Below are 25,602 nucleotides of genomic sequence, written 5' to 3' on the forward strand. Positions count from 1 at the left end.
CATATGAGCAGAAGGAGGTGCTACATGTTACTAGACTGTTCTGTTATTCAGTTACTCATGATAGTAATTGTTCACCAATATAATATAGCATACCATGTTTACTGAGCATTATGTCTTGTGAAATATTATCATCTTGTACCTGCAGATGTGAATAGGCTACAACAAAAACTGCTATATTAAAATGTTTTGACTTGTATGTTACAGTGAGGACTGATTTGAGGTAACTTTGGTGTGTGTGTGTGTGTGTGTGTGTGTGTGTGTTTTGTGTGTGTTTTGTGTGTGTGTGTGTGTGTTATGGGAAACTCAACCTTGTTTTTTGCAGCTTTTAATGTTTGTATATTTTTTAATAGGGTCTCAATGCTGCTCTATTCTATGATAATCCTGATGTCCGGAGTTACGTCTCCCTGGTACCTACAAGTGCCATTACAGGGGAGGGCATGGGAAATCTGCTGGCTCTTATTGTTGACAGCTGTCAGAATATGTTGGCAAAGAGACTGATGTACTCAGAAGAACTTCAGGTGAGATCGTGAAATCAATTTTGAATATTATTTAAGTTACTTTGGACAGCATTGTCCAAATGTCATTAGTATTTCTTTGATAGGTAAACATTTTTTTTATCTGCACAAGGTTAGAAATTGGTCCATGCTGCAAAGTATTTTTAATGTATAAAAATAACATTAACAAAAGTATACAGAATTCATACAGGCAATCTATAAAATTAGACTGTTGATTCAAGTGATGGTTAAATCATGAGAATGTTTTGTTGACTGCTGTATTCAGTGTTTACATTTTGTGGCATACAGTAGCAACGGTAGTGGTTCTTAAGTTAAATAGTGACAAAGTTGTTGGTGAATTGCTTTTTGGTTATTAAATTTAGTAGTCTTCAGTGGTGTCTCATGCTGTTTCTGGTGAAATAATGGTTAAATAAATTTTCTGAAACTTTCACTCACCGTGTTTCATAAAGTTGTTTGCACATTGTAATCATTTATTAAATTTTAGTTGGGCAGTTTTCAGCCAGCGCTGTTACTATTTGTAGTGAAATATTTCAGAAAACACTTTTGGTTCACTGTGTTTACTTTCGCCACTGTTCCAGTGGATGCTTGAATTTTTAGTTTTAGATAAGAAATTGTGTGAAGTTTGTGTGGTATTGGAAGTAGTTGCTTTCTTAGTAGAGGACAGAAGTCGAGTTCACTATTGTTAGTTCTGTAAATCATTCTATCATAGTAACTGAACTTGAATAAGATAGACATTTAGTTTTCTTCAGTAATTGTTAACATTTTACCATGAGTGAGAAGTGTGGGCTTTGTTGCAGGTTTGCGAGTAGTGGGTTACAATGTGAGATTTGTTCAAAGTATTTTCATTGGGGGATGCAGTGGGGAAGCCAGTGGGCATTCTAATGAGATCCCCTCCAGAAAATGCAGACTTCGTAGCAGAGATAAGCTAATAGAGAAGTAGGAGCGTAAGGTCTGTGCCATTCAGGTGCAGTCACAAAACACAAAGGAGGAACTAGATAGGATGTGGAGGGAAAAGGGTGCTGGAAATGGGAACTGGCAGTTGGTAAGAAGGCAGCTAGGAAGAGGAGATATTCAGACAGTTGTACTTGGCATATCACCAATAGATTTGACCTAGGAGCCTTTTGTAGCTATAGCTGTAGGAAACATGCAGCAGACTTCAGCAATTAGAGAGCCTAAGTCAGTTGCAAATTCTAATAGAAGGAAGGATGTTCTGCTGCTAGGTAGTTCTCATGGTAGAGGTGTAGGCCAGCACCTGCAGGGAGCGAATACCACATCACCAGCATTGTGGAGCGTAGTGCAGGGTTGACTCAAATGAATGTGAATGTAGGGAAGTTATGTACGAATTTTATGAAACAAGATCTGGAAGTGATTTTGGGTGGAGCTGGGAATAGTCTTGATAGGCACGAGTAGTGTTGTTGTGGATTGGCAAGACAGCCAACCTACTATGAGAGGAAGCCGAAAGGCACGCGTTTTAGCTCACGCAGGCTGGCGTGAGGTCTGGAACAGGTCAAGGAAATGAGACTAGCAAAAAACGTACGTAGCTGCTGGAATACTTAACTTTAATCCATAAATGGTGAACATCGCTCTTGACGGTACATGTTTTACAGTATCAATAGTAACTGGTAATGGCACCTTGCTAGGTCGTAGCAAATGACTTAGCTGAAGGCTATGCTAATTATCGTCTCGGCAAATGAGAGCGTAATTTGTCAGTGAATCATCGCTAGCAAAGTCGGCTGTACAACTGGGGCGAGTGCTAGGAAGTCTCTCTAGACCTGCCGTGTGGCGACGCTCGGTCTGCAATCACTGATAGTGGTGACACGCGGGTCCGACGTATACTAACGGACCGCGGCCGATTTAAAGGCTACCACCTAGCAAGTGTGGTGTCTGGCGGTGACACCACATTCCTCCCCCGCAAATCAGTGCACGGTTGTGGCATAAGGCTTCTGCCCGCCGTGGGGAGGACCCCATGTTGACGTGTGCGACGAGGTGGGGAGCCTAACAACAGGCGAGGCTGTGCCACCCGCACCCTGCCATTCGGGCCGCGGGGAGCTAGGAAACGCCTGAAAACCTGCTTCAGGGTGCACGCCAACATGCGGTGTATGCGCCCGTAGAGAGACAGGAGGGGCCGAAGGGTCGACCTCCATCGGGCCGGGGCGCCCGACAGGCGAAGACAACATATGATCTGGAGCGGGCAAGAGTTCCATGGTGGAGGACAACTGGTCACGGGAAGCGATCGGCGGTGCGTGACCCAGGTAGGCGCCCGGCGGTTGCAGCGACGCGTCCACTGCGGGCGTCGGTGGCGGGAGAACAGTCGGCGGCGGGAGAAGAGGCAGCGGCGCGTCGCCATGGAGCAAAATGGAAGACAGCGTCGGGTTCACCTGGGGCTGAGGCGAGCCAGTAGATGGGTCCCCAGGGCGCTGACCGGACGGCACCGTCGCTGAAAGCAGACGGGGAGCGGCAGATCCCGTGCGACGACAGAGGCGCAGCTGATTGAGATGCCGGCGCACCTCACCAGAGGCCCCCAAAACCAGATACATAGCGCGTCCGAGGCAGTGAAGAATGCGCCCTTCGAGCCAACGCCGTGAACCTCGATAGTTGCGGTAGTAGAAAACGTTGCCTGGAGCAAAAGTAGGTGTCTGCCGCTGCACAGGAACCTGATGCGGCGGATGGAGCAAAGACATCAAGGTTCGATGAGGACGACCGTGGAGCAACTCAGCCGGCGAGCGACCATCTCGGGGCTGAGAGCGATACGAGGACAAAAAGAGCAATAACGCGTCCTGCCGAGAATGCGACTCCCCGAGAATGCGACTATTTCAACGTCAACATCTGGGACTTGAAAGTCCTGACCAAACGTTCAGCGGCACCGTTTGACTGTGGCGAAAACGGTGCAGACGTCAGATGTTGAATACCATTGGCCTTGCAGAATGACTGAAATTCTGCGGACATGAATTGTGGGCCATTGTCGGAAACAATAGTCTGTGGAAGACCTTCAATGCAAAAGATAGCAGATAACGCTTGGATGGTAGCAGATGACGTCATGGAAGACATCCGGACAACAAAAGGAAAATTACTGAATGAATCAACCAGAACCAACCATCGAGCATTCCAGAATGGACCAGCAAAATCGATGTGTAAGCGTTGCCAAGGGGAAGTGGCTTTTGGCCATGCAAAGAATTTCTGCGGTGGTGCTGATTGTTGTTCGGCACACGCCATGCAAGAAGAGCACATATTCGTAATCGCGGCATCGATCCCGAACCAAGTACAGTGCTGACGAGCAAGTTGTTTCGTTCTCACTATACCCCAATGTCCTTGGTGGAGAAGCCGTAAGACAGAGGACTGTAAAGAACGTGTGACCACGACCCTGGACTGATCATTATCAGAACGCAACAGCAAACACCACATTGTACAAAAAGTCTCTCCTTGTGAGCAAAAAATCGGCAAACCAACGGATCCCCGATCTGTGACTTTGACAAGGGCCATTGCGTAGCAACAAAACGCAGAATGGTAGCAAGGACAGGGTCAGCAGCTGTGGCTGTAGCTACACGACGAAAATCAATTGGAAACGATTCGACCACGTCATCGGTTTCCGAATCAATGAACATGCAAGCGAGTTCGGAGGAATCGAATGCTCTATCCTCAGCAACAGGCAAACGGGACAACGCATCGGCGTTTCCGTGCTCAGCAGTGGACCGATACAAGATATCGTAGCGGTACTGCGAGAGAAAAATAGACCAGCGAATGAATTTCTGCGCTGTATGTGGAGGTACAGGCTTGGTCGGATGAAAAAGTGATGTCAAAGGTTTGTGGTCTGTGATGATGGTAAAGTGACGACCATACAAGAAATCATGAAACTTTGTAACACCAAATACGAGAGCCAATGCTTCTTTCTTGATCTGTGAATAATTTCTTTGTGCAGACGAGAGCAATTTGGACGCAAAGGCAATAGGGCGATCGTGCAAACCATCTTTGTGCGCAAGCACAGCACCGATCCCAAAATCCGGTGCATCCACCATCAACAAAAGGGGCTTCCGGGGATCGAATGGCGTAAGGCAAGTATTGGAAAGCAACGCCGATTTCAACTGGGGAAAGGCCCGTTCGCATTCCGTCGTCCAGACGAACGGAACACCTTTACGGCGTAAGCGATGAAGTAGAGCTGAAATGGAAGAGGCGTGTGGGATATATTTGTTATAGTAATTTATTTTTCCGAGCACACTCTGTAGCTGCTTCAAAGTCTGCGGCAAAGGCAAGTCTTGTATGGCACGGAGGTGCTCTGGACTGGGATGTATGCCTTGGGCATTGAGTACATGTCGCAGATAGGGTAAGTCACGAGCAAAAAACACACATTTCTCCTTCCGCAAGCGAAGACCATTTTGTCGCAAGACTGAAATAATGTTCTGAGATAGGCAAAATGTTCTTCTTCCGTCTTTCCGGAGATTACAATATCGTCCAGATAGTTTGCTGCAGTAGGGACCGACGCACAAACAGTTTGTAGATATTGCTGAAACAATGCAAGGGCGGATGCACACACGAATGGCAGTCGTTTGAATCGGTACAAACCAAGATGCGTGTTAACCACCAAAATGCGCTGTGATTCTTTGTCCACCGGTATTTGCAAGTACGCATCTGCTAGGTCCAACTTCGAAAAATATTTACCCGGGCACAGTTTGTCAAAAACATCTTCCGGGTGGGGTAAAGGAAAAGTTGCAGTCACTAGTTGTGGATTCACTGTTGCTTTGAAGTCCACGCAAAGTCTCAATTTTCTGGAAGGTTTTTGCAAAATTACTAAGGGTGATGCCCAGAGAGAAGCCTGCACACGTTCAATTACACCTTGTGATTCCAAATCGTGTAATGTTTTTGCGACCTCATCACGCAATGCGTGGGGAACATTGCGCGCTCTGAAAAATTTCGGTTGCGCGTTGACTTTCAGTTCCAAATGTGCTTTATAGTTCTTAGCGCAACCAAGGCCCGGTGCAAAAATGTCTGCAAATTCTTCACATAGACGAGAAACACTGTCCGAAGGCACAGTCTGTTTCACTGATAGGACCTGATTGACGATAGACAAGTTAAACAACTGAAATAAATCGAAACCAAACAAGTTCACTGCAGAAGAAGAACGAAGGACGTAAAATGACACAAGTTTTGTTTGTCCCTTGTATGTTGCAAGAAGGCTGCACTGTCGTAACACAGGGATCGATTGTCCTGAATTACTACTTAACTTAACATTTGCGGCACGCAACGGAGGTGTGCCCAGCTGTTTGTACGTGTCTTGATTGATCAGTGAAACTGCAGCTCCGGTATCGAGCTGGAACGGTATCACTTTGCCGTTAATGTCCAAGTCCACAAAAATTTTGTTGTCCTGCTGACGACAAGAGCGACTGTCTCGTGCAACGTGAACTGACACTGGTACAAAATCACTTGCGACTTGATGGGAGTTCCGGCGATGTCGACGCACTCTATTTTTGGGACGAACACAGCCACTGTTAGAGAGAGTGGCACTGGGAAGAGTGGCTTGAACTATATGAATTTCCATGGGCAAAGTGTCGTGAGCCTGAGTATCCTTGGTTTGATTCCGATTCCGGCGCGAAGCAAAGGGCCTGGAATGGTTTTGAGCTTCCGATCTGAGCTTTTTGTGGCAAACACTTTGAACATGTCCTTTTTTATTACAGAAAAAGCAAATAGCTTGGCGTGACGGGCAATTCTCACGCGAATGTCTAGTAGCACACCGCGGGCATGATTTCACTGCATTTGCTTGCCGGCGCGGTACACGTGGCCGAGAGCCAGGCGGCTTTGGCGCGGCCGGGCGCGAGGACTGTTTACTGTTCCGTGCAGCTCGCCCGGCGGGCCGGTTAACCTGACACACGGGTGGCGAAGTTTCAAATGATTCCTGAGCAAAGTCAAGTGTGTCCTGCCAATCCAATATGTCCATCAGTTGTTGAAGGGAGGGATTGACTAATTTCAAAATCTGTTCCCTTATACGAACATCAGAAACGTTCTGTGCAATTGCATCCCGCACCATAGTATCGGAATAAGGGAGTCCACATTCACACTCAAAAGCACAATCCCTAGTAAGGCCTTGCAAGGTTGCAACCCACTCCCTATTAGTCTGACTTGCCGTACGTTTTGTACGAAAGAACGTATACCGTTTGGCAACTACATTGACTGATTCTTTGAAATATGCATCAAATGCAGACAAAATTTCGTCGTAGGACAGAGTTGCTACGTCGCGTTGGGGAAATAATTTGACTATCACACGGTACGTGCTCACTCCTACAGAGGACAACAAAAATGGCTGCCGCTCGTTACCTTGAATTCTGTAGGCGGCGAGATGGAATCCAAATTGGCGTGACCACTCCGTCCAGCTTTCCAGTGCAGCATCAAAAGGACGAAAAGTTGGTGCAACTGCGTGTTGTGGCTGCGTGAGCGGTGGAGCGGCAGCTGCTGCATTGTTTTGCATTGCACGTTGATCCTGGACGAGCTGTCCAAGGGCATCCAGTAAGGCCTGTGTCTGCTGATTCTGTACGCGATAAAATTCGGACAGTAAATCTGGAGATTGTGGCGAAGCCATTACACAAGTAAATCAGGGCAGTATAGCTACGAACGCGAATTGGCCTCGTCGCCAAATGTTGTGGATTGGCAAGACAGCCAACCCACTATGAGAGGAAGCCGAAAGGCACGCGTTTTAGCTCACGCAGGCTGGCGTCAGGTCTGGAACAGGTCAAGGAAATGCGACTAGCAAAAAATGTATGTAGCTGCTGGAATACTTAACTTTATTCCATAAATGGTGAACATCGCTCTTGACAGTACATGTTTTACAGCATCAATAGTAACTGGTAATGGTGCCTTGCTAGGTCGTAGCAAATGACGTAGCTGAAGGCTATGCTAACTATTGTCTCGCCAAATGAGAGCTTAATTTGTCAGTGAATCATCGCTAGCAAAGTCGGCTGTACAACTGGGGCAAGTGCTAGGAAGTCTCTCTAGACCTGCCGTGTGGCGACGCTCGGTCTGCAATCACTGATAGTGGCGACACGCGGGTCCGACGTATACTAACGGACCGCGGCCGATTTAAAGGCTACCACCTAGCAAGTGTGGTGTCTGGTGGTGACACCACAAGTGTGATGTAGGTGGTGACCAGGAAAAGGTAGCTGCTCAAGCTGGTGGTACAAATGTGCACTTCATGCAAATGTTTCAGCTTCATGGTCAATGTCATTTTAACGCTGCTGTTAGGCATGTTAACCTGGGGCTTGAGAAGGCACTGGTGACAAGAGTGCGTGGCTCACTTTGCAGTGATGCTGGTTGAGCCTATCAATAGCTCGGGTTTCAGTAGGCATGGTGTGCACCTCACTAGATATGGGAAGGGTAGGCTGGCAGATCTTACAGGTGGCAATGTAATGGATGGTGATGGGACCGCTTTTGGGAAAATTCTTGTAGTAGTTGGTGTAAGAGATGCACCATTTTTAGTTTGAAATCAGCTGATAGGTATCCCTGCTTAAAGGAAGCCTCTCTAACATTTACATCTACATCATACTCCGCAGCCACCTAATGGTGTATGGCAGAGGGTACTTTTGGTACCACTATCTTATCCCTCCAACCCTGTTCCATTCGCGAGTAGTGCATGGGAAGAATGATTGTCAGTACACCTCTGTGTTGGCTCTAATTTCTTGAATTTTCTCTTCGTGGTCAGTATGCAAGATGTATGTGGGGGGAAGTAATATGTTGTCTGAGTCCTCCTGAAAAGTGCTGTCATGAAATTTCAATAGTAAATCTCTCCGTGATGCACAAAATCTCTCTTGTAACTTCTGCCAGTAGAGTTTGTTTAGCATCTCCGTAATGCTCTCTTGGCAGCTAAATGATCCCTTGACGAAATGCTTCGCTCTTTGTTGGATCTTCTCTATCTCTATCAGTCATACCTGATAGGGATCCCAGATAGATGAACAATACTCAAGAATCGGGCAAACAAGCACCTTATAAGTCACTTCTTTCATGGGCAAGTTAAATTTCCTTAAGATTCTTCCGATGAATCTGAGTCTCATGTCTGCTTTTCGCACTATCTGTTGTATATGGTCATTCCACTTAAGGTCGCTCTGGATAGTTACGCCTAGATATTTTATAGCAGATGCTGTCTCCAGCTGTTTGTCATCAATAGTATAGCTGTAAAATAGTGGATTTCTGTTCCTAACAAAGGAACCACTTTCAAAGGTGGTCAGGTATCCAAGTAGTGAAGAAATTAGTATATTTCATCAAAGTATAAGAGGTATTAGAGATAAAGTTAGTGAACTACTTATAGATGTTGACAATTCAGAGGCTTTCTTAAACAGGATACAGATTAGCTGGCTGTTTTTTCAAGTAGTTGTTTGCGGGGTGAGGAACTGGCCATGTACCTAAAAAGAGGTATTCCAGTTACACTGCACTGAACAGGTATTTGAATGTTATGCAGGTGCAGTTGAATTTAATGAAACTAAACTTCTAATTGTTGTTATTTATAGGTCCCTTAACTCTGACTTCAGAGCATTTCTGCTCAAGCTAGAGAGGTTTCTTTGTTCACTTTATCGGAAATACCAAAAATTAGTTATGGTGACTTCAATATTAATTTTGTATGTGGTCATGAAAGAACAAGGATGTTGGAAGATATTCTAAATTCATATGATCTGATGCAGACTGTGTTTTTTCCAGCCAGGCTGCAGGGAAACAGTAGCACATCCAGAGATAGTATTTTTATTCGTTCTTCATTACTAGATGGGCATTCTGTTAGTAAAAGGGTGAATAGCCTTTCAGACCTGATGCGTAAATTTTGACAATAAAAGCTTTTTATACTTAAACAAATGTTATACATGATTACAAACTATGTGAAAAGCTAATCCAATGGCAATAGATCCAACGACAATAGTGTGTTTTTTTATACCTCCTGATGGAACAAGAGTGGCAGGGTGTTTATAGTACCAATAATATAGCTGACAAATATAATGCTTTTCTTAACACATTTCTCATGCTCTTTGAAAGTTTCTTTCCATTAGAATGTTCTAAATAGGGCACAAGCAGTAAAGACAGTCTGGGTGGCTAACTAGTGGGATAAGTATATCATTTAGAAAAAAAAGTGGGAATTAGGTCAAAATGTTAGAAGTAGTCAAAATTTGCTATAGCCCTTTACAAACAGTACTGTAAGGTGCTTAAATTATTATTAGAAAGGCAGAGAGTATGTGGTACACAAATAGAATAGCTAACTCATGGCATAATATTAAAACTATATGGTCAGTTGTGCAGGAAGTGCGCTGGTCAGAAGCCAAGGTCGAGGATATAAAGTGAATACGTAGTAACAATGTTCCTTCTAGAATGAGATTTTCACTTTGCAGCGGAGTGTGCGCTGATATGAAACTTCTTGGCAGAGACGAGGTACTGGCAGAAGTAAGGCTGTGAGTGCCGGGCATGAGTCGTGCTTCGGTAGCTCAGATGGTAGAGCACTTGCCCGCAAAAGGCAAAGGTCCCGAGTTCGAGTCTCGGTCGGGCACACAGTTTTAATCTGCCAGGAAGTTTCAAAAATGTTCCTGTTCAATCACTTTGTGAACATTGCTGGTGAATTAAATAAAAACTTAGTTTGTACAGAGAATCATATCACTCTCCTGCAAAATTCCTTTCCGAGACTGATATCTGAAATAATCCTCTGTGATACTGACAAGTGGGAGATTGAATCAATAATTAAATCACTGAAGACTAAAGACTTTCATGGAAATGGTAGGGAAACTAGCAGAATATTAAAGTACTGTGCTGCACGCATTAGCTCTGTATTTAGCCATATTTGTAAGTTTTCCTTTAGTAATTGTGAGTTTCCTGAACAATTAAAGTAGTCAGTAGTAAAGCCGCTTTATGGAAAAGGGAGCAAGGGATAATGTAGACAATTTTAGATCTTACTACTGGGCTTTCAGTGTTTGTTAAAGTTATTGAAAAGGCTGTGTATGTAAGGATAATTCATCAATTTATTTCACATAATTTGCCATCAAATGCATAGTTCGCTTTTAGAAGTGATTTAACAAATGAAAATGCTATATTCTATTTCCTGTGTGGGGCACCAGATGAATTAAATAAAAGGTTTTCAATACTAAGCATCTTTTTTGCTTTAATTGAGGTTTTGATTAGATCAGATTAGTACTTGTTCCATAGATCATGAATACGACACTTCGTAATGATGTGGAACGTGTCAGGTTAATAAAAGGTGTCTATACAAGATATTACATTACTATATATATATATATATATATATATATATATATATATAAAGATGAAGATGAGGTGACTTACCGAACAAAAACGCTGGCAGGTCGATAGACACACAAACATACACACAAAATTCAAGCTTTCGCAACAAATTGTTGCCTCATCAGGAAAGAGGGAAGGAGAGGGGAAGACGAAAGGAAGTGGGTTTTAAAGGAGAGGGTAAGGAGTCATTCCAATCCCGGGAGCGGAAAGACTTACCTTAGGGGGAAAAAAGGACAGGTATACACTCGCACACACGCACATATCCATCCACACATACAGACACAAGCAGACATATTTGGTCTTTAAATATGTCTGCTTGTGTCTGTATGTGTGGATGGATATGTGCGTGTGTGCGAGTGTATACCTGTCCTTTTTTCCCCCTTAGGTAAGTCTTTCCGCTCCCGGGATTGGAATGACTCCTTACCCTCTCCTTTAAAACCCACTTCCTTTCGTCTTCCCCTCTCCTTCCCTCTTTCCTGATGAGGCAACAATTTGTTGCGAAAGCTTGAATTTTGTGTGTATGTTTGTGTTTGTTTGTGTGTCTATCGACCTGCCAGCGTTTTTGTTCGGTAAGTCACCTCATCTTTGTATTTATATATAATTTTTCCCACGTGGAATGTTTCCTTCCATTATATATATATATATATATATATAAAGATGATGTGACTTACCAAACGAAAGTGCTGGCAGGTCGATAGACACACAAACATACACACAAAATTCAAGCTTTCGCAACAAATTGTTGCCTCATCAGGAAAGAGGGAAGGAGAGGGGAAGACGAAAGGAAGTGGGTTTTAAAGGAGAGGGTAAGGAGTCATTCCAATCCCGGGAGCGGAAAGACTTACCTTAGGGGGAAAAAAGGACAGGTATACACTCGCGCGCGCGCGCGCGCACACACACACACATCCATCCGCACATACACAGACACAAGCAGACCTTTACAAATGTCTGCTTGTGTCTGTGTATGTGCAGATGGATATATGTGTGTGTGTGTGTGTGTGTGTGTGTGTGCGTGTGTGTGTGTGTGTGTGTGTGTGTGTGTGCGCGCGCGCGCGCGCGATCCTCCAAGCTCTAGCGGCGCACACAGCCATATAGAGTGTATACCCATCCTTTTATATACTCCTGGAAATGGAAAAAAGGACACATTGACACCGGTGTGTCAGACCCACCATACTTGCTCCGGACACTGCGAGAGGGCTGTACAAGCAATGATCACACTCACGGCACAGCGGACACACCAGGAACCGCGGTGTTGGCCGTCGAATGGCGCTAGCTGCGCAGCATTTGTGCACCGCCGCCGTCAGTGTCAGCCAGTTTGCCGTGGCATACGGAGCTCCATCGCAGTCTTTAACACTGGTAGCATGCCGCGACAGCGTGGACGTGAACCGTATGTGCAGTTGACGGACTTTGAGCGAGGGCGTATAGTGGGCATGCGGGAGGCCGGGTGGACGTACCGCCGAATTGCTCAACACGTGGGGCGTGAGGTCTCCACAGTACATCGATGTTGTCGCCAGTGGTCGGCGGAAGGTGCACGTGCCCGTCGACCTGGGACCGGACCGCAGCGACGCACAGATGCACGCCAAGACCGTAGGATCCTACGCAGTGCCGTAGGGGACCGCACCGCCACTTCCCAGCAAATTAGGGACACTGTTGCTCCTGGGGTATCGGCGAGGACCATTCGCAACCGTCTCTATGAAGCTGGGCTACGGTCCCGCACACCGTTAGGCCGTCTTCCGCTCACGCCCCAACATCGTGCAGCCCGCCTCCAGTGGTGTCGCGACAGGCGTGAATGGAGGGACGAATGGAGACGTGTCGTCTTCAGCGATGAGAGTCGCTTCTGCCTTGGTGCCAATGATGGTCGTATGCGTGTTTGGCGCCGTGCAGGTGAGCGCCACAATCAGGACTGCATACGACCGAGGCACACAGGGCCAACACCCGGCATCATGGTGTGGGGAGCGATCTCCTACACTGGCCGTACACCACTGGTGATCGTCGAGGGGACACTGAATAGTGCACGGTACATCCAGACCGTCATCGAACCCATCGTTCTACCATTCCTAGACCGGCAAGGGAACTTGCTGTTCCAACAGGACAATGCACGTCCGCATGTATTCCCGTGCCACCCAACGTGCTCTAGAAGGTGTAAGTCAACTACCCTGGCCAGCAAGATCTCCGGATCTGTCCCCCATTGAGCATGTTTGGGACTGGATGAAGTGTCGTCTCACGCGGTCTGCACGTCCAGCACGAACGCTGGTCCAACTGAGGCGCCAGGTGGAAATGGCATGGCAAGCCGTTCCACAGGACTGCATCCAGCATCTCTACGTTCGTCTCCATGGGAGAATAGCAGCCTGCATTGCTGCGAAAGGTGGATATACACTGTACTAGTGCCGACATTGTGCATGGTCTGTTGCCTGTGTCTATGTGCCTGTGGTTCTGTCAGTGTGATCATGTGATGTATCTGACCCCAGGAATGTGTCAATAAAGTTTCCCCTTCCTGGGACAATGAATTCATGGTGTTCTTATTTCAATTTCCAGGAGTGTATATATATATAATAGAAGGAAACATTCCACGTGGGAAAAATTATATATAAAAACAAAGATGAGGTGACTTACCGAACGAAAGCGCTGGCAGGTCGATAGACACACAAACAAACACAAACATACACACAAGATTCAAGCTTTCGCAACAAACTGTTGCCTCATCAGGAAAGAGGGAAGGAGAGGGGAAGACGAAAGGAAGTGGGTTTTAAGGGAGAGGGTCATTCCAATCCCGGGAGCGGAAAGACTTACCTTAGGGGGAAAAAGGACAGGTATACACTCGCACACACGCACGTATCCATCCACACATACAGACACAAGCAGACATATGCCTGCTTGTGTCTGTATGTGTGGATGGACAGGTATACACTCGCACACACGCACGTATCCATCCACACATACAGACACAAGCAGACATATGTCTGCTTGTGTCTGTATGTGTGGATGGACAGGTATACACTCGCACACACGCACGTATCCATCCACACATACAGACACAAGCAGACATATGTCTGCTTGTGTCTGTATGTGTGGATGGATACGTGCGTGTGTGCGAGTGTATACCTGTCCTTTTTTCCCCCTAAGGTAAGTCTTTCCGCTCCCGGGATTGGAATGACCCTCTCCCTTAAAACCCTCTTTCCTGATGAGGCAACAGTTTGTTGCGAAAGCTTGAATTTTGTGTGTATGTTTGTGTTTGTTTGTGTGTCTATCGACCTGCCAGCGCTTTCGTTCGGTAAGTCACCTCATCTTTGTTTATATATATATGTAAAGGGAAACATTCCACATGGGAAAAATATATCTAAAACAAAGATGATGTGACTTACCAAACGAAAGCGCTGGCAGGTCGATAGACACACAAACAAACACAAACATACACACAAAATTCAAGCTTTAGCAACCAATGGTTGCTTCATCAGGAAAGAGGAAAGGAGAGGGAAAGACGAAAGGGTGTGGGTTTTATGGGAGAGGGTAAGGAGTCATTCCATCCCGGGAGCGGAAAGACTTACCTTAGGGGGGAAAAAAGGACAGGTATACACTCGCACACGCACACACATATCCATTCACACATACACAAGCACACATTTGTAAAGGCAAAGAGTTTGGGCAGAGATGTCAGTCGAGGCAGAAGTACAGAGGCAAAGATGTTGTTGAAAGACAGGTGAGGTATGAGCGGCGGCAACTTGAAATTAACGGAGGTTGAGGCCTGGCGAATAACGAGAAGAGAGGATATACTGAAGGGCAAGTTCCCATTTCCGGAGTTCTGACAGGTTGGTGTTAGTGAGAAGTATCCAGATAACCCGGACGGTGTAACACTGTGCCAAGATGTGCTGGCCGTGCACCAAGGCATGTTTAGCCACAGGGTGATCCTCATTACCAACAAACACTGTCTGCCTGTGTCCATTCATGCGAATGGACAGTTTGTTGCTGGTCATTCCCACATAGAAAGCTTCACAGTGTAGGCAGGTCTGTTGGTAAATCACGTGGGTGCTGTCACATGTGGCTCTGCCTTTGATCGTGTACACCTTCCGGGTTACAGGACTGGAGTAGGTGGTGGTGGGAGGGTGCATGGGACAGGTTTTACACCGGGGGCAGTTACAAGGGTAGGAGCCAGAGGGTGGGGAAGGTGGTTTGGGGATTTCATAGGGATGAACTAAGAGGTTAAGAAGGTTAGGTGGACGGCGGAAAGACACTCTTGGTGGAGTGGCGAGGATTTCATGAAGGATGGATCTCATTTCAGGGCAGGATTTGAGGAAGTCGTATCCCTGCTGGAGAGCCCCATTCAGAGTCTGATCCAATCCCGGAAAGTATCCTGTCACAAGTGGGGCACTTTTGTGGTTCTTCTGTGGGAGGTTCTGGGTTTGAGGGGATGATGAAGTGGCTCTGGTTATTTGCTTCTGTACCAGGTCGGGAGGGTAGTTGCGGGATGCAAAAGCTGTTTTCAGGTTGTTGGTGTAATGGTTCAGGGATTCCGGGCTGGAGCAGATTCGTTTGCCACGAAGACTTAGGCTGTAGGGAAGGGACCGTTTGATGTGGAATGGGTGGCAGCTGTCATAATGGAGGTACTGTTGCTTGTTGGTGGGTGTGATGTGGACGGACGTGTGAAGCTGGCCATTGGACAGAAGGATGTCAACGTCAAGGAAAGTGGCATGGGATTTGGAGTAGGACCAGGTGAATCTGATGGAACCAAAGGAGTTGAGGTTGGAGAGGAAATTCTGGAGTTCTTCTTCACTGTGAGTCCAGATCATGAAGATGTCATCAATAAATCTGTACCAAACTTTGGGTTAGCAGGCCTGGGTAACCAAGAAGGCTTCCTGTAAGCGACCCATGAATATGTTGGCGTACGAAGGGGCCATCCTGGTACCCATGGCTGTTCCCTTTAATTGTTGGTATGTCTGGCCTTCGAAAGTGAAGAAGTTGTGGGTCAGGATGAAGCTGGCTAAGGTAATGAGGAAAGAGGTTTTAGGTAGGGTGGCAGGTGATCAGCGTGAAAGGAAGTGCTCCATCACAGCAAGGACCTGGACGTGCAGAATATTTGTGTATAAGGAATTGGCATCAATGGTTACAAGGATGGTTTCCGGGGGTAACAGATTGGGTAAGGATTCCAGGCGTTCAAGAAAGTGGTTGGTGTCTTTGATGAAAGATTGGAGACCGCATGTAATGGGTTGAAGGTGTTGATCTACGTAGGCAGAGATACGTTCTGTGGGGGCTTGGTAACCAGCTATAATGGAGCGTCCGGGATGATTGGGTTTGTGAATTTTAGAAAGAAGGTAGAAGGTAGGGGTGCGGGGTGTCGGTGGGGTCAGGAGGTTGATGGAGTCAGGTGAAAGGTTTTGTAGTGGGCCTAAGGTTCTGAGGATTCCTTGAAGCTCTGCCTGGACACCAGGAATGGGATTACCTTGGCAAACTTTGTATGTAGTGTTGTCTGAAAGCTGACTCAGTCCGTCAGCCACATACTCCCAACGATAAAGTACCACGGTTGTGGAACCCTTGTCCGCCGGAAGAATGACGATGGGTCGGTCAGCCTTCAGATCACGGATAGCCTAGGCTTCAGCAGTGGTGATGTTGGGAGTAGGATTAAGGTTTTTTAAGAAGGATTGAGAGGCAAGGCTGGAAGTCAGAAATTCCTGGAAGGTTTGGAGAGGGTGATTTTAAGGAAGAGGAGGTGGGTCCCGCTGTGACGGAGGACAGAACTGTTACAGGCAGGGTTCAATTCGGATAGTGTCTTGGGGAGTTGGATCATTAAGAGTAGGATTAGGATCATTTTTCTTCGTGGCAAAGTGATATTTCCAGCAGAGAGTACGAGTGTAGGACAGTAAATCTTCGACGAGGGCTGTTTGGTTGAATCTGGGAGTGGGGCTGAAGGTGAGGCCTTTGTATAGGACAGAGGTTTCGGATTGGGAGAGAGGTTTGGAGGAAAGGTTAACTACTGAATTAGGTTTTTGTGGTTCCAGATTGTGTTGATTGGAATTTTGATTGAGGTTTTGGGGGGAGTGGAGCTGGAAGTGGGAGATTGAGTAGATGGGAGAGACTGGGTCTGTGTGCAGTGAGAGGAGGTTGAGGTTTGCTGGAAAGGTTGTGAAGGGTGAGTGAGTTGCCTTTCCGGAGGTGGGAAACCAGGAGATTGGATAGTTTTTTGAGGTGGAGGGTGGCATGCTGTTCTAATTTGCGGTTGACTTGTAGGAGGATGCTCTGAACAGCCGGTGTGGATGTGGGAGAGGAAAGATTGAGGACTTTTATTAAGGATAGGAGTTGACGGGTGTGTTCACTCACACTTAAAGTTCCCATCTCTGGCTGTAACCCTTCTTTCCATCAGTCCCTATACCAGTTCCAAACTGACCAATCCATTGCCCTCACCCACCTAATCCTTCACCTACACATCCCAATGAAGCTTGAATTTTGTGTGTATGTTTGTGTTTGTTTGTGTGTCTATCAACCTGCCAGCGCTTTCGTTTGGTAAGTCACATCATCTTTGTTTTTATTTATAATATTTTTCCCACGTGGAATGTTTCCCTCTATTAGGTTGGGAAATTACCCACTTACTATATCCAAAAATTCACCTAATGAGTAGAAGGAGTTGCCATTAAGAAATTCTTTTAATTTCCTTTTAAATGTTATATGACTGTCTGTCAGACTACTGATACTATTAGGTAACTGACCAAAGACTTTTGTGGCAGCATAATTTACCCCCTTCTGAGCCAAAGTTAGATTTAACCTTGAGTAGTGTAGCCATGTACACTGCTATTACTTTTGAATTTGTTTGGATTCTTAATAACAAATTTCATAAGTATGTATATATATATATATATATATCTGAAATGTGGAATGTTTCCCTCTATTATATATATATATAAAACAAAAATGATGTGACTTACCAAATGAAAGTGCTGGCAGGTCCTACGTGGAAGTTTCCCACTATATATATAGTGGGGGCTACAGTGAAGATCTCTAGCTCTTTAAATAAGTGTCTGCAGGTTGATCTTGGATGAGCTCCAGCAATTATTCAGATTACTCGCTTTTGTGCAATGAACACTCTTTTACTCAATGATGAGTTACCCCAGAATATGATGGCAAACAAAAGCAGAGAATGAAAATAGGCGTGGTAAGCTAATTTACTGAGACGTATATCGCCAAAATTTGCAATGACCCTAATAGCATAAGTAGCTGAACTCAAATGTTTCAGCAGATCGTCAGTGTGTTTTTTCCAGTTCAACCCCTGATCAGTGCATACACCTAGAAATTTTGAATATTCTACCTTAGCTACCAATTTCTGATCGAAGTCTATATTTATTAATGGTGTCATTCCATTTACTGTGTGGAACTGGATATACTGTGTTTTGTCAAAGTTTAATGAGAGCCCATTTGCAGAGAACCACTTAATGACTTTTTGAAAAACATCGTTCACAATTTCACCAGTTAATTCTTGTCTGTTGGATGTGATAGCTATACTTGTATCATCGGCAAAAAGTACCAGCTTTTCATCTTCGTGAATATAGAATGGCAAGTCGTTAATGTATATGAAGAACAGCAGAGGACCCAAGACCGAACCTTGTGGCACCCCATTCTTGATTGTTCCCCAGTTTGAGAAATCACCAGTTTTTTGCATATTACGTGAACTGCTTATTTGAACTTTCTGCACTCTTACAGTTAGGTATGATTTAAACCATTTGAGCACTGTTCTATTCATACCACTGTACTTGAGCTTATCTAGAAGTATTCCATGATTTACACAGTCAAAAGCCTTTGAGAGCTCATAAAAAATCCCGACGGGTGACTTCCGGTTACTCAGAGCATTTAATATTTCATTAGTGAAAGTATATATAGCATTTTACATTGAAAAACCCTTCTGAAAACCAAACTGACATTTTGTTAAAACTTTATTTTTGCAAAGGTGTGAAGCTATTCTACAATACATTACTTTCTCAAGAATTTTGGATAAGGCAGTCAGAAGAGAGATTGGATGGTAGTTATTGACATCAGACATATCCCCTTTTTTATGCAGTGGTTTAACAATGGCATACTTCAGTCTATCTGGGAAAATACCCTGCTCCAGAGAGCTATTACATATGTGGCTAAGAATCCCACTTATTTCTGGGGAACAAGCTTTTACTATCCTACTGGAAATGCCATCCAATTCCATGTGAGCTTTTATTCTTGAGAGAGTTTATCATCTTCCTAATTTCAGAAAGAGAGGTGGGTGGAATTTCATTTGTATCAAATGGTGTGGGTAAGGCCTCTTCCATTAACTGCCTTGCTTCTTCTAAGGAACATTTAGATCCTATTTTCCCTACAACATTTAAAAAATGATTATTCAGATATTTTCGGCTTCTGGCTCGTTGTTTGTCAAGTTTCCATTCGCTTTGATGGTAATGCCGTCATCCTGTACTCTTGGTTGCCCTGTCTCCCTTGTAATAATATTCCAAATTGTTCTGATTTTGTTATCAGAGGTATTAATCTCAGACATGATGCACATGCTTCTGGACTATTTAATAACGTTTCTTAATGTAGCACAGTAGTTTTTATAATATTTGGCTGTTTCTGGGTCATTACTCTTTCTTGTTGTTAGATACAGTTCCCTTTTGTGGTTACAAGATATTTTTATTCCTTTGGTAAGCAAAGATTTTTTCATGGTTTCTTATAATTGGATTTAACTACTTTGTTGGGGAAACAGTTTTCAAATTCTCTTACAAGTGTATCATGAAATAAGTTATATTTTAAATTAGCATTGGGTTCCTTGTACACCTCATCCCAGTCTAACTGCTGAAGATTTTCTCTGAAATTTCTAATTGTTGAGTCATTAATTGAATGCACAACTTTGGAGGGTAGTTTTGAATTACTGAATGGAGCTATGTCATATACTGTAACTAGCTGAGCACCATGATCAGAAAGGCCATTCTCAACAGGACAAGAATTTATGTTTTTAAACCTTTCTAGGTCCATAAAAAGTGTTATCTATCAATGTGCTGCTGTCCTTTACTACCCGAGTAGGAAAATTAATGACAGATGTCAAACTGAAAGAACCGAGCAAGACTTCCATGTCATTCTTCCTATTACACTCTTTCAGTGAATCAACATTGAAATCCCCACAACTAGTAATTTGCTTTCCCCTATCAGACATATAGCACAACAAGGCATGCAAGTTTTCCAGGAATAAATGAGTTTCCTGAAGGGGGCCTATATACTTCTACAATTATAAAAGAGCCCTCCTTCAGTTTAAGATGACAGGCACATGCTTCTATATGTTGCTCTAGGCAAAACTTTTTTGTATCTAAGTTTTTTACACAGTGATAACTTTTGACATATATGGCAACTCCTCCTCTCACCTTATTCTCTCTACTCATATGTGCAGCTAGTTTATAACCACTGATATTTATCTTTTCCATATAAGAAACAATCTGATGCTCAGAGAGGCGTAGTGTATCTATTACGTTATCAGATTCAATGTCATCTGAACAAACCAGGAGCTCATCTACTTTATTCTTCAATCCCGGAATATTTTGGTGAAAATTGGTATCATTATTTTGTCCTTTACTTTTGTGAGAATCTACTTTTTTCTTTAATCCACCAGTATTTTGGTTAAATGTGGTTACATTATTATTTACTTTCCTGTTGTGAGAATTTTGTGAGTTTTGGACCTCTTTAGCACCTGCCTACCTGAACTTCTCATTGGACACTGATATTAGTCTAAAAAAGAGGTACATTTCGCTAACAACCCTGCCAGTTTACCCTTCCTTTTCATATTGAGGTGTAGGCCATGCGTATCAATAGCCTTGACAGGAACCAATCCAATGTCTGACAGAGTGGCCGCCCTATGCAACTGATCCAACTCCATATTTACCCTCCTGGCAGAGCGGTTCAAGTGGGACTGATCATGCCGCACGAAAGCAGGCACCAGCCCAACATTGGTATGGGTCGTTGCCGAGGCTATTTTCACCAGGTCACACTCGCCAGGCTTTTGAGTGTGTTGATCACAAAATATTGCTCCAGAAGTTGGACCATGATGGAATAAGGGGAATAGCTCACAACTTGTTCTTTAAGAACAGACAGCAAAAGGTTATCCTCAACAGTATTGAGAATAGCTATCATGTGAGGTCCAAGTGGGGCACGACCCCAGGGACAACGCTGGGACCACTCCTGTTCCTTATTTATATAAATGGTATGCTTTCTAGAGTTACAGGTAATTCTAAAATATTTCTGTTTGCTGATGACACTTGCTTGGTTGAAAAGGATGCTGTGTGCAATGTTGGCACTGTTTCAAATAGTGCAGTTCAAGACATAATTTCAAGGCTTGCAGAAAATAAACTAACGCTAAATCACAGTAAGACTTAGTTTTTATAGTTTCCAAAACACAGTTCAAGAAAACTTGACATTTTAATTTCATGGAATGGGCATATCATCAGTGATACCAAACAGTTCAAATTTCTAGGTGTTCAGATAGATAGCAAACTGTTGTGGAAAGCCCATGTTCAGGATCTTTTTCAAAGACTTAATGCTGCATTTTAGAACAGTATGTGAAGTAAGTGATTGTTTGACACAAAATGTGTGTACTTTGTTTATTTTCATTTGCGTTTGATGTGTGGCATTATATTTGGGGGTAAATCTTCACTTTCTCAAAGGGTATTTTAATTCAGAAACTGGCAGTTCGGCGTTTAAGTGGTATAAGTTCATGAACTTCTTGTCGACCACTATTCATTAGTCTGGGTATTCTGACATTGACATCTCAATAGATGCATTCTTCACTGTTATTTCTTGTTAACAGTATCAGCTTATTCCCAATAATTAGCAGCTTTCATTCATTTAATACTAGGCAGAAGTCCAGTCTGTTTATGGATTGTGCTTCCTTGACTCTTGTGCAGAAAGGCATGCAGTTTTCTGCTGTATCCATTTTCAGTAAGCTGCCACAAGAATTCAAAAATCTTAGCAGTAATCCATGTGCTTTCATTTCTAAACTGAAAAGTTTCGTCATGGGTCACTCCCATTCGGTCGAGAAGTTCCTTGAAAAATTAATCTGATTTCGGTGTTATATTTTTGATTGCATTTACATAAATTTTAGATTGACATCATTTTAGGATTCATAAACATTTTATTACCTGTTATTACTTTTCTGTTGTAATTTCTTGCACTGACAGGTTCCATGACCATGGAAACTTGCTCCTCAATTTGGTACTACGGAACTAATGTCTAAAATTTTTTTAAAAATTGGAACATTAACTTCTTCTTTGGAAGCAGACCTGCACCCTTGTTCTGAAAACCATTATTTTTATACCAAATATTTGTTTCAAAGGTTCCATTTCACTTTTTGGGAGGGAAGTATTGGTTATGTATATGGAAGTTTGTAAACTTTTTCTGCCAACAGGAAGAGTTAACTTTGTGTTCTGAAGTTAATGAGTATTTTTGTAGTTTGATATTGCGTTGTCATATTTTCAACTTTCCTCTTAAATTTTGTTGGCATGGTTGTTAATATAGCATTTGGAGGCTGATGTTTTTGCAGTTGTCCAGTTCGGTGAGTGATTTTCTTTTGTTCATGTTTCTGAGCATACGAGGGTTGCTCGGAAGCAAATGCATCACTTCTTTTTTCAACAACTTTTTATTGAACACAATGAAAGGTGCTTACAAGAAAGAATGATGTTCTTCCACATTCCTTATTTTTCCATTCATCTCCTTCCCATCCTGTGGTCTTCATCCCTTGAAACAAGGGCCATATACACCCTGTCAGTGCCACTTCTTGTTCTGGTCACAAAGCCATTTCCTCACCGTGCGAATCACTTTGTTGTCCTCAAAATGTTTTCCATGAGTGGCATCCTTTAACTGCCTAAACAGCTGGAAGGCTGAGGGAACTAGGTCAGGACTGTGGGGGGGGATAGGGTGACACTGTCAAACCATGTTTAGTGATGTACTCTGAAATCTTCAAACATGTGGGAGGCTGAATGTTATCTTGTTGAATCAGCCACCTGGGTTGTTATCACACTGAAGTCACTGGAAACGCTTTTTGACTTCGGTTAATGTGGTTGTACATGCTTCAGAATTAATGGTGCTGCCTCTTGGCATCTCAAATTGCAAGTTGATCTTGTCATGTGTGACAGCTGTGAATGATTGCCACGAATGCTGCAAATCTCAGGGCTCTACCAAAACTGCCTCTGAAGTACATCACTTACAGAATCCATTTTGAAACATTGCTGCAGCTACGCTATCTGTCGGAGGCAGGCCAGGCAATGGGCAGCGGGCGGTGTCAAACTGGGTATTTGCTCTGGGCAGCAATTTCAGGTGGCCCCAAATTCACTTCGTTGCAGAAAAACAACCTTATTCCACAAAGCGCCTAGCATCCAGTGCACCTGGTTCTATCAATTGTCCATATGATTTTGAAATACATGACTGTTTGTTTTTGAATATTTTTGAACACATTCTAAATTGACTACTGAACAGATCTTAAGTTGATTTTTGAATGTGTGCAATAGTGTACATGACGTCTCTGCCAGGGGAATCCCCATCTCATCTAGAAATAAAAAACCTTCCCGCAGACAGCAGGGGACAGTGCTACACGAACTGAGCCGAATAAATCCAAACAGGTGAATGCCAATCGCTGATTTTTTATGTGGTTGATTGGGTGTGCCAATGATGATTGTTTTTATAATTATTATTGATTCAGACTTCCAGAGTGGAAATGAATGACTGACAGGAATAGTAGCTAAGAAAGACTACATAATATCTTCTCAGTGTATCCAAGAAAATGAATTTTGATAGAAAATTTTTGCCGTAACTCTGTACCACTAAGGACCATTTGTACAGTCCCCGGTTAGCGGCTGCTTAAATTCTACTCTTGAAATAGTGTAGAAAACATATATGAACATGTAATAACACCTAACTGGAAAATAAACAATGGATAACAGAACCAGTGATTCTGGCAGGGTTTGCGAAGGTAACCGGAGAATAAGTTTTGACAATGGCAAGAATAGTTACAGAATTAGTGATGGCAATATTTTTTGTTAGAACAAGGAACGAGAAGAAATGGGGACATCAAACAAATTATATGGAAGAATATGACTATTTCAAATTTATATAAAAATACTACTACTACTACTACTACTACTACCACCACCACCACCACCACCACCACCACCACCCCACAACCATCACTTTTTGATCTCCTGCTTGAGAAACTGGAGCATATGAACGAAATGTGAAACTGTTTTCTAGCATAAAACTTTTTGCTTGTAGTAGGCCTAATAGGCATTTGATATTAGCACTTTGTGAATTATATTATGTCATTTTTTATGTAAATGAGGTAGATAATAACCATTTGTGCCTAAAGAGTGTCACTTATTTGGTGTATGTTACAATTGCTGCAATATTAGAAAGGCCTGTTTTGTTTTATCTAGCTAATAGTGACAAAAAGCGTAATCAGATTGAGAAACTGCACCAGTCTTCGGTACTATTCATATTAACAGCTTTTTCAGTATTAGACAATGACATTTTGATTTTTCATGTAGCAAAATGTTTGATGAACTTTGATGAGGTAATAGATCCTTTTGCATAAAGGAAAGCCTGCCATGTAAAGCTGTAGCAAGATTAGAGAGGAAAAAATGCGGGGACCTAAGGATTGAAGAAGTCATCAAACCAGTGACTGGGAGCAGCAGGGGCACCACAGGACATTTTAATTCCCACTGTCCTGAATATAGGTTTGATGGTTTCCATTGTACACATGTTTGAATTCCACAGAGTAAAATACTGTTATGTGCAATAGAAGAAAGCTGTGCGATTAGATGTGGCACTGTGCTTTGGCACACTTGAGACCAAATAACATGTCTTACATTTCCTTGAATATATATGTTTATATGTGTCAAACTCTTCAGAAAGATGTGTGCTACAAAATGAACATATTTTTGAATTTTTTAAATTTTGTTGTTGTGTTGCATCTCAAACACTAGAGTTTTTGCCCCATTTTGGAAATATCTTAGATCTGGGGCTGGTTAGAGGCACTGAAAAATTTGCATGCTTGTACTACAAACATCAAATAATGTATACCTAAAATTTCACGTTCATACCACTGTTGTTGACTAAGGAAAGACAAAGTGGTACATTACTTTCTGGGCGATCCTCGTATTCAGTGACAAACTGTGGTGTCTAGTTTTTGTTATTAATACTTGCCATTAATTGGAAGGCTTCTCTGAACAAAACTGAACTTTTAAAAATTATTTAATTTTTGTCTAAGGAATCTGTGTGGCGTTTCAAAACTGCAACTAATCTTGTAAATTTTCCTTATAGGCAACAGTTTTGGAGGTGAAAGCTATACCTGGCCTGGGAACAACTATTGATGCAATTTTAGTCAATGGAAGACTTCGAGAAGGTGACACCATGGTCCTTGCAGGCACAGATGGTCCGATTGTGACGCAGATTAGATCCCTCCTGATGCCGCAGCCCATGAAGGAATTACGTGTGAAGGTATGTACTTACATCAAAATTTGTTGTTTTTTCATTTCTGTCGATACTGGCCTATAATTTAGATAAAATCAATGGTTTTAATTAGTTTTTTTTTTAATTTGTAAATACTATTTAAACAGATGAGTCAAAACATTATGGCCACAACCTGCTGCAAAGTCGAATGCCACCTGGCGGTACTGTAGGCACATAATACTGTCGGGAAATTATATAAGCAGAGCAGAGATGGATGGGGAATCATTCTAATGACTGGAAGGGCTACAAATGAGAAAATGAACCAACCGAAGCAAGCAACTTTACCAAAGAGCAGATTCTTATGGCATTGCGCCTAGAACTAGCATCTAGGAAACTGCAACACTGGACTGCT

General features: G+C 43.4%; 1 protein-coding gene across 2 annotated transcripts in view; it reads left to right on the forward strand.

Annotated features, from left to right (window-relative positions):
- The window catches only part of LOC124790017 (eukaryotic translation initiation factor 5B), a 434,617-nt gene that overhangs the window by 166,969 nt on the left and 242,046 nt on the right, over window positions 1-25,602 (forward strand). For both annotated transcript variants that reach the window (XM_047257568.1, XM_047257567.1), the window contains exons 13-14: window positions 351-518; window positions 25,062-25,238. In XM_047257568.1, coding sequence (XP_047113524.1) covers window positions 351-518; window positions 25,062-25,238 — 345 coding nt within the window. The remainder of the gene's footprint in view (window positions 1-350; window positions 519-25,061; window positions 25,239-25,602) is intronic.

Source organism: Schistocerca piceifrons, chromosome 3, assembly GCF_021461385.2.
Source record: "Schistocerca piceifrons isolate TAMUIC-IGC-003096 chromosome 3, iqSchPice1.1, whole genome shotgun sequence".
NCBI lineage: Eukaryota > Metazoa > Arthropoda > Insecta > Orthoptera > Acrididae > Schistocerca > Schistocerca piceifrons.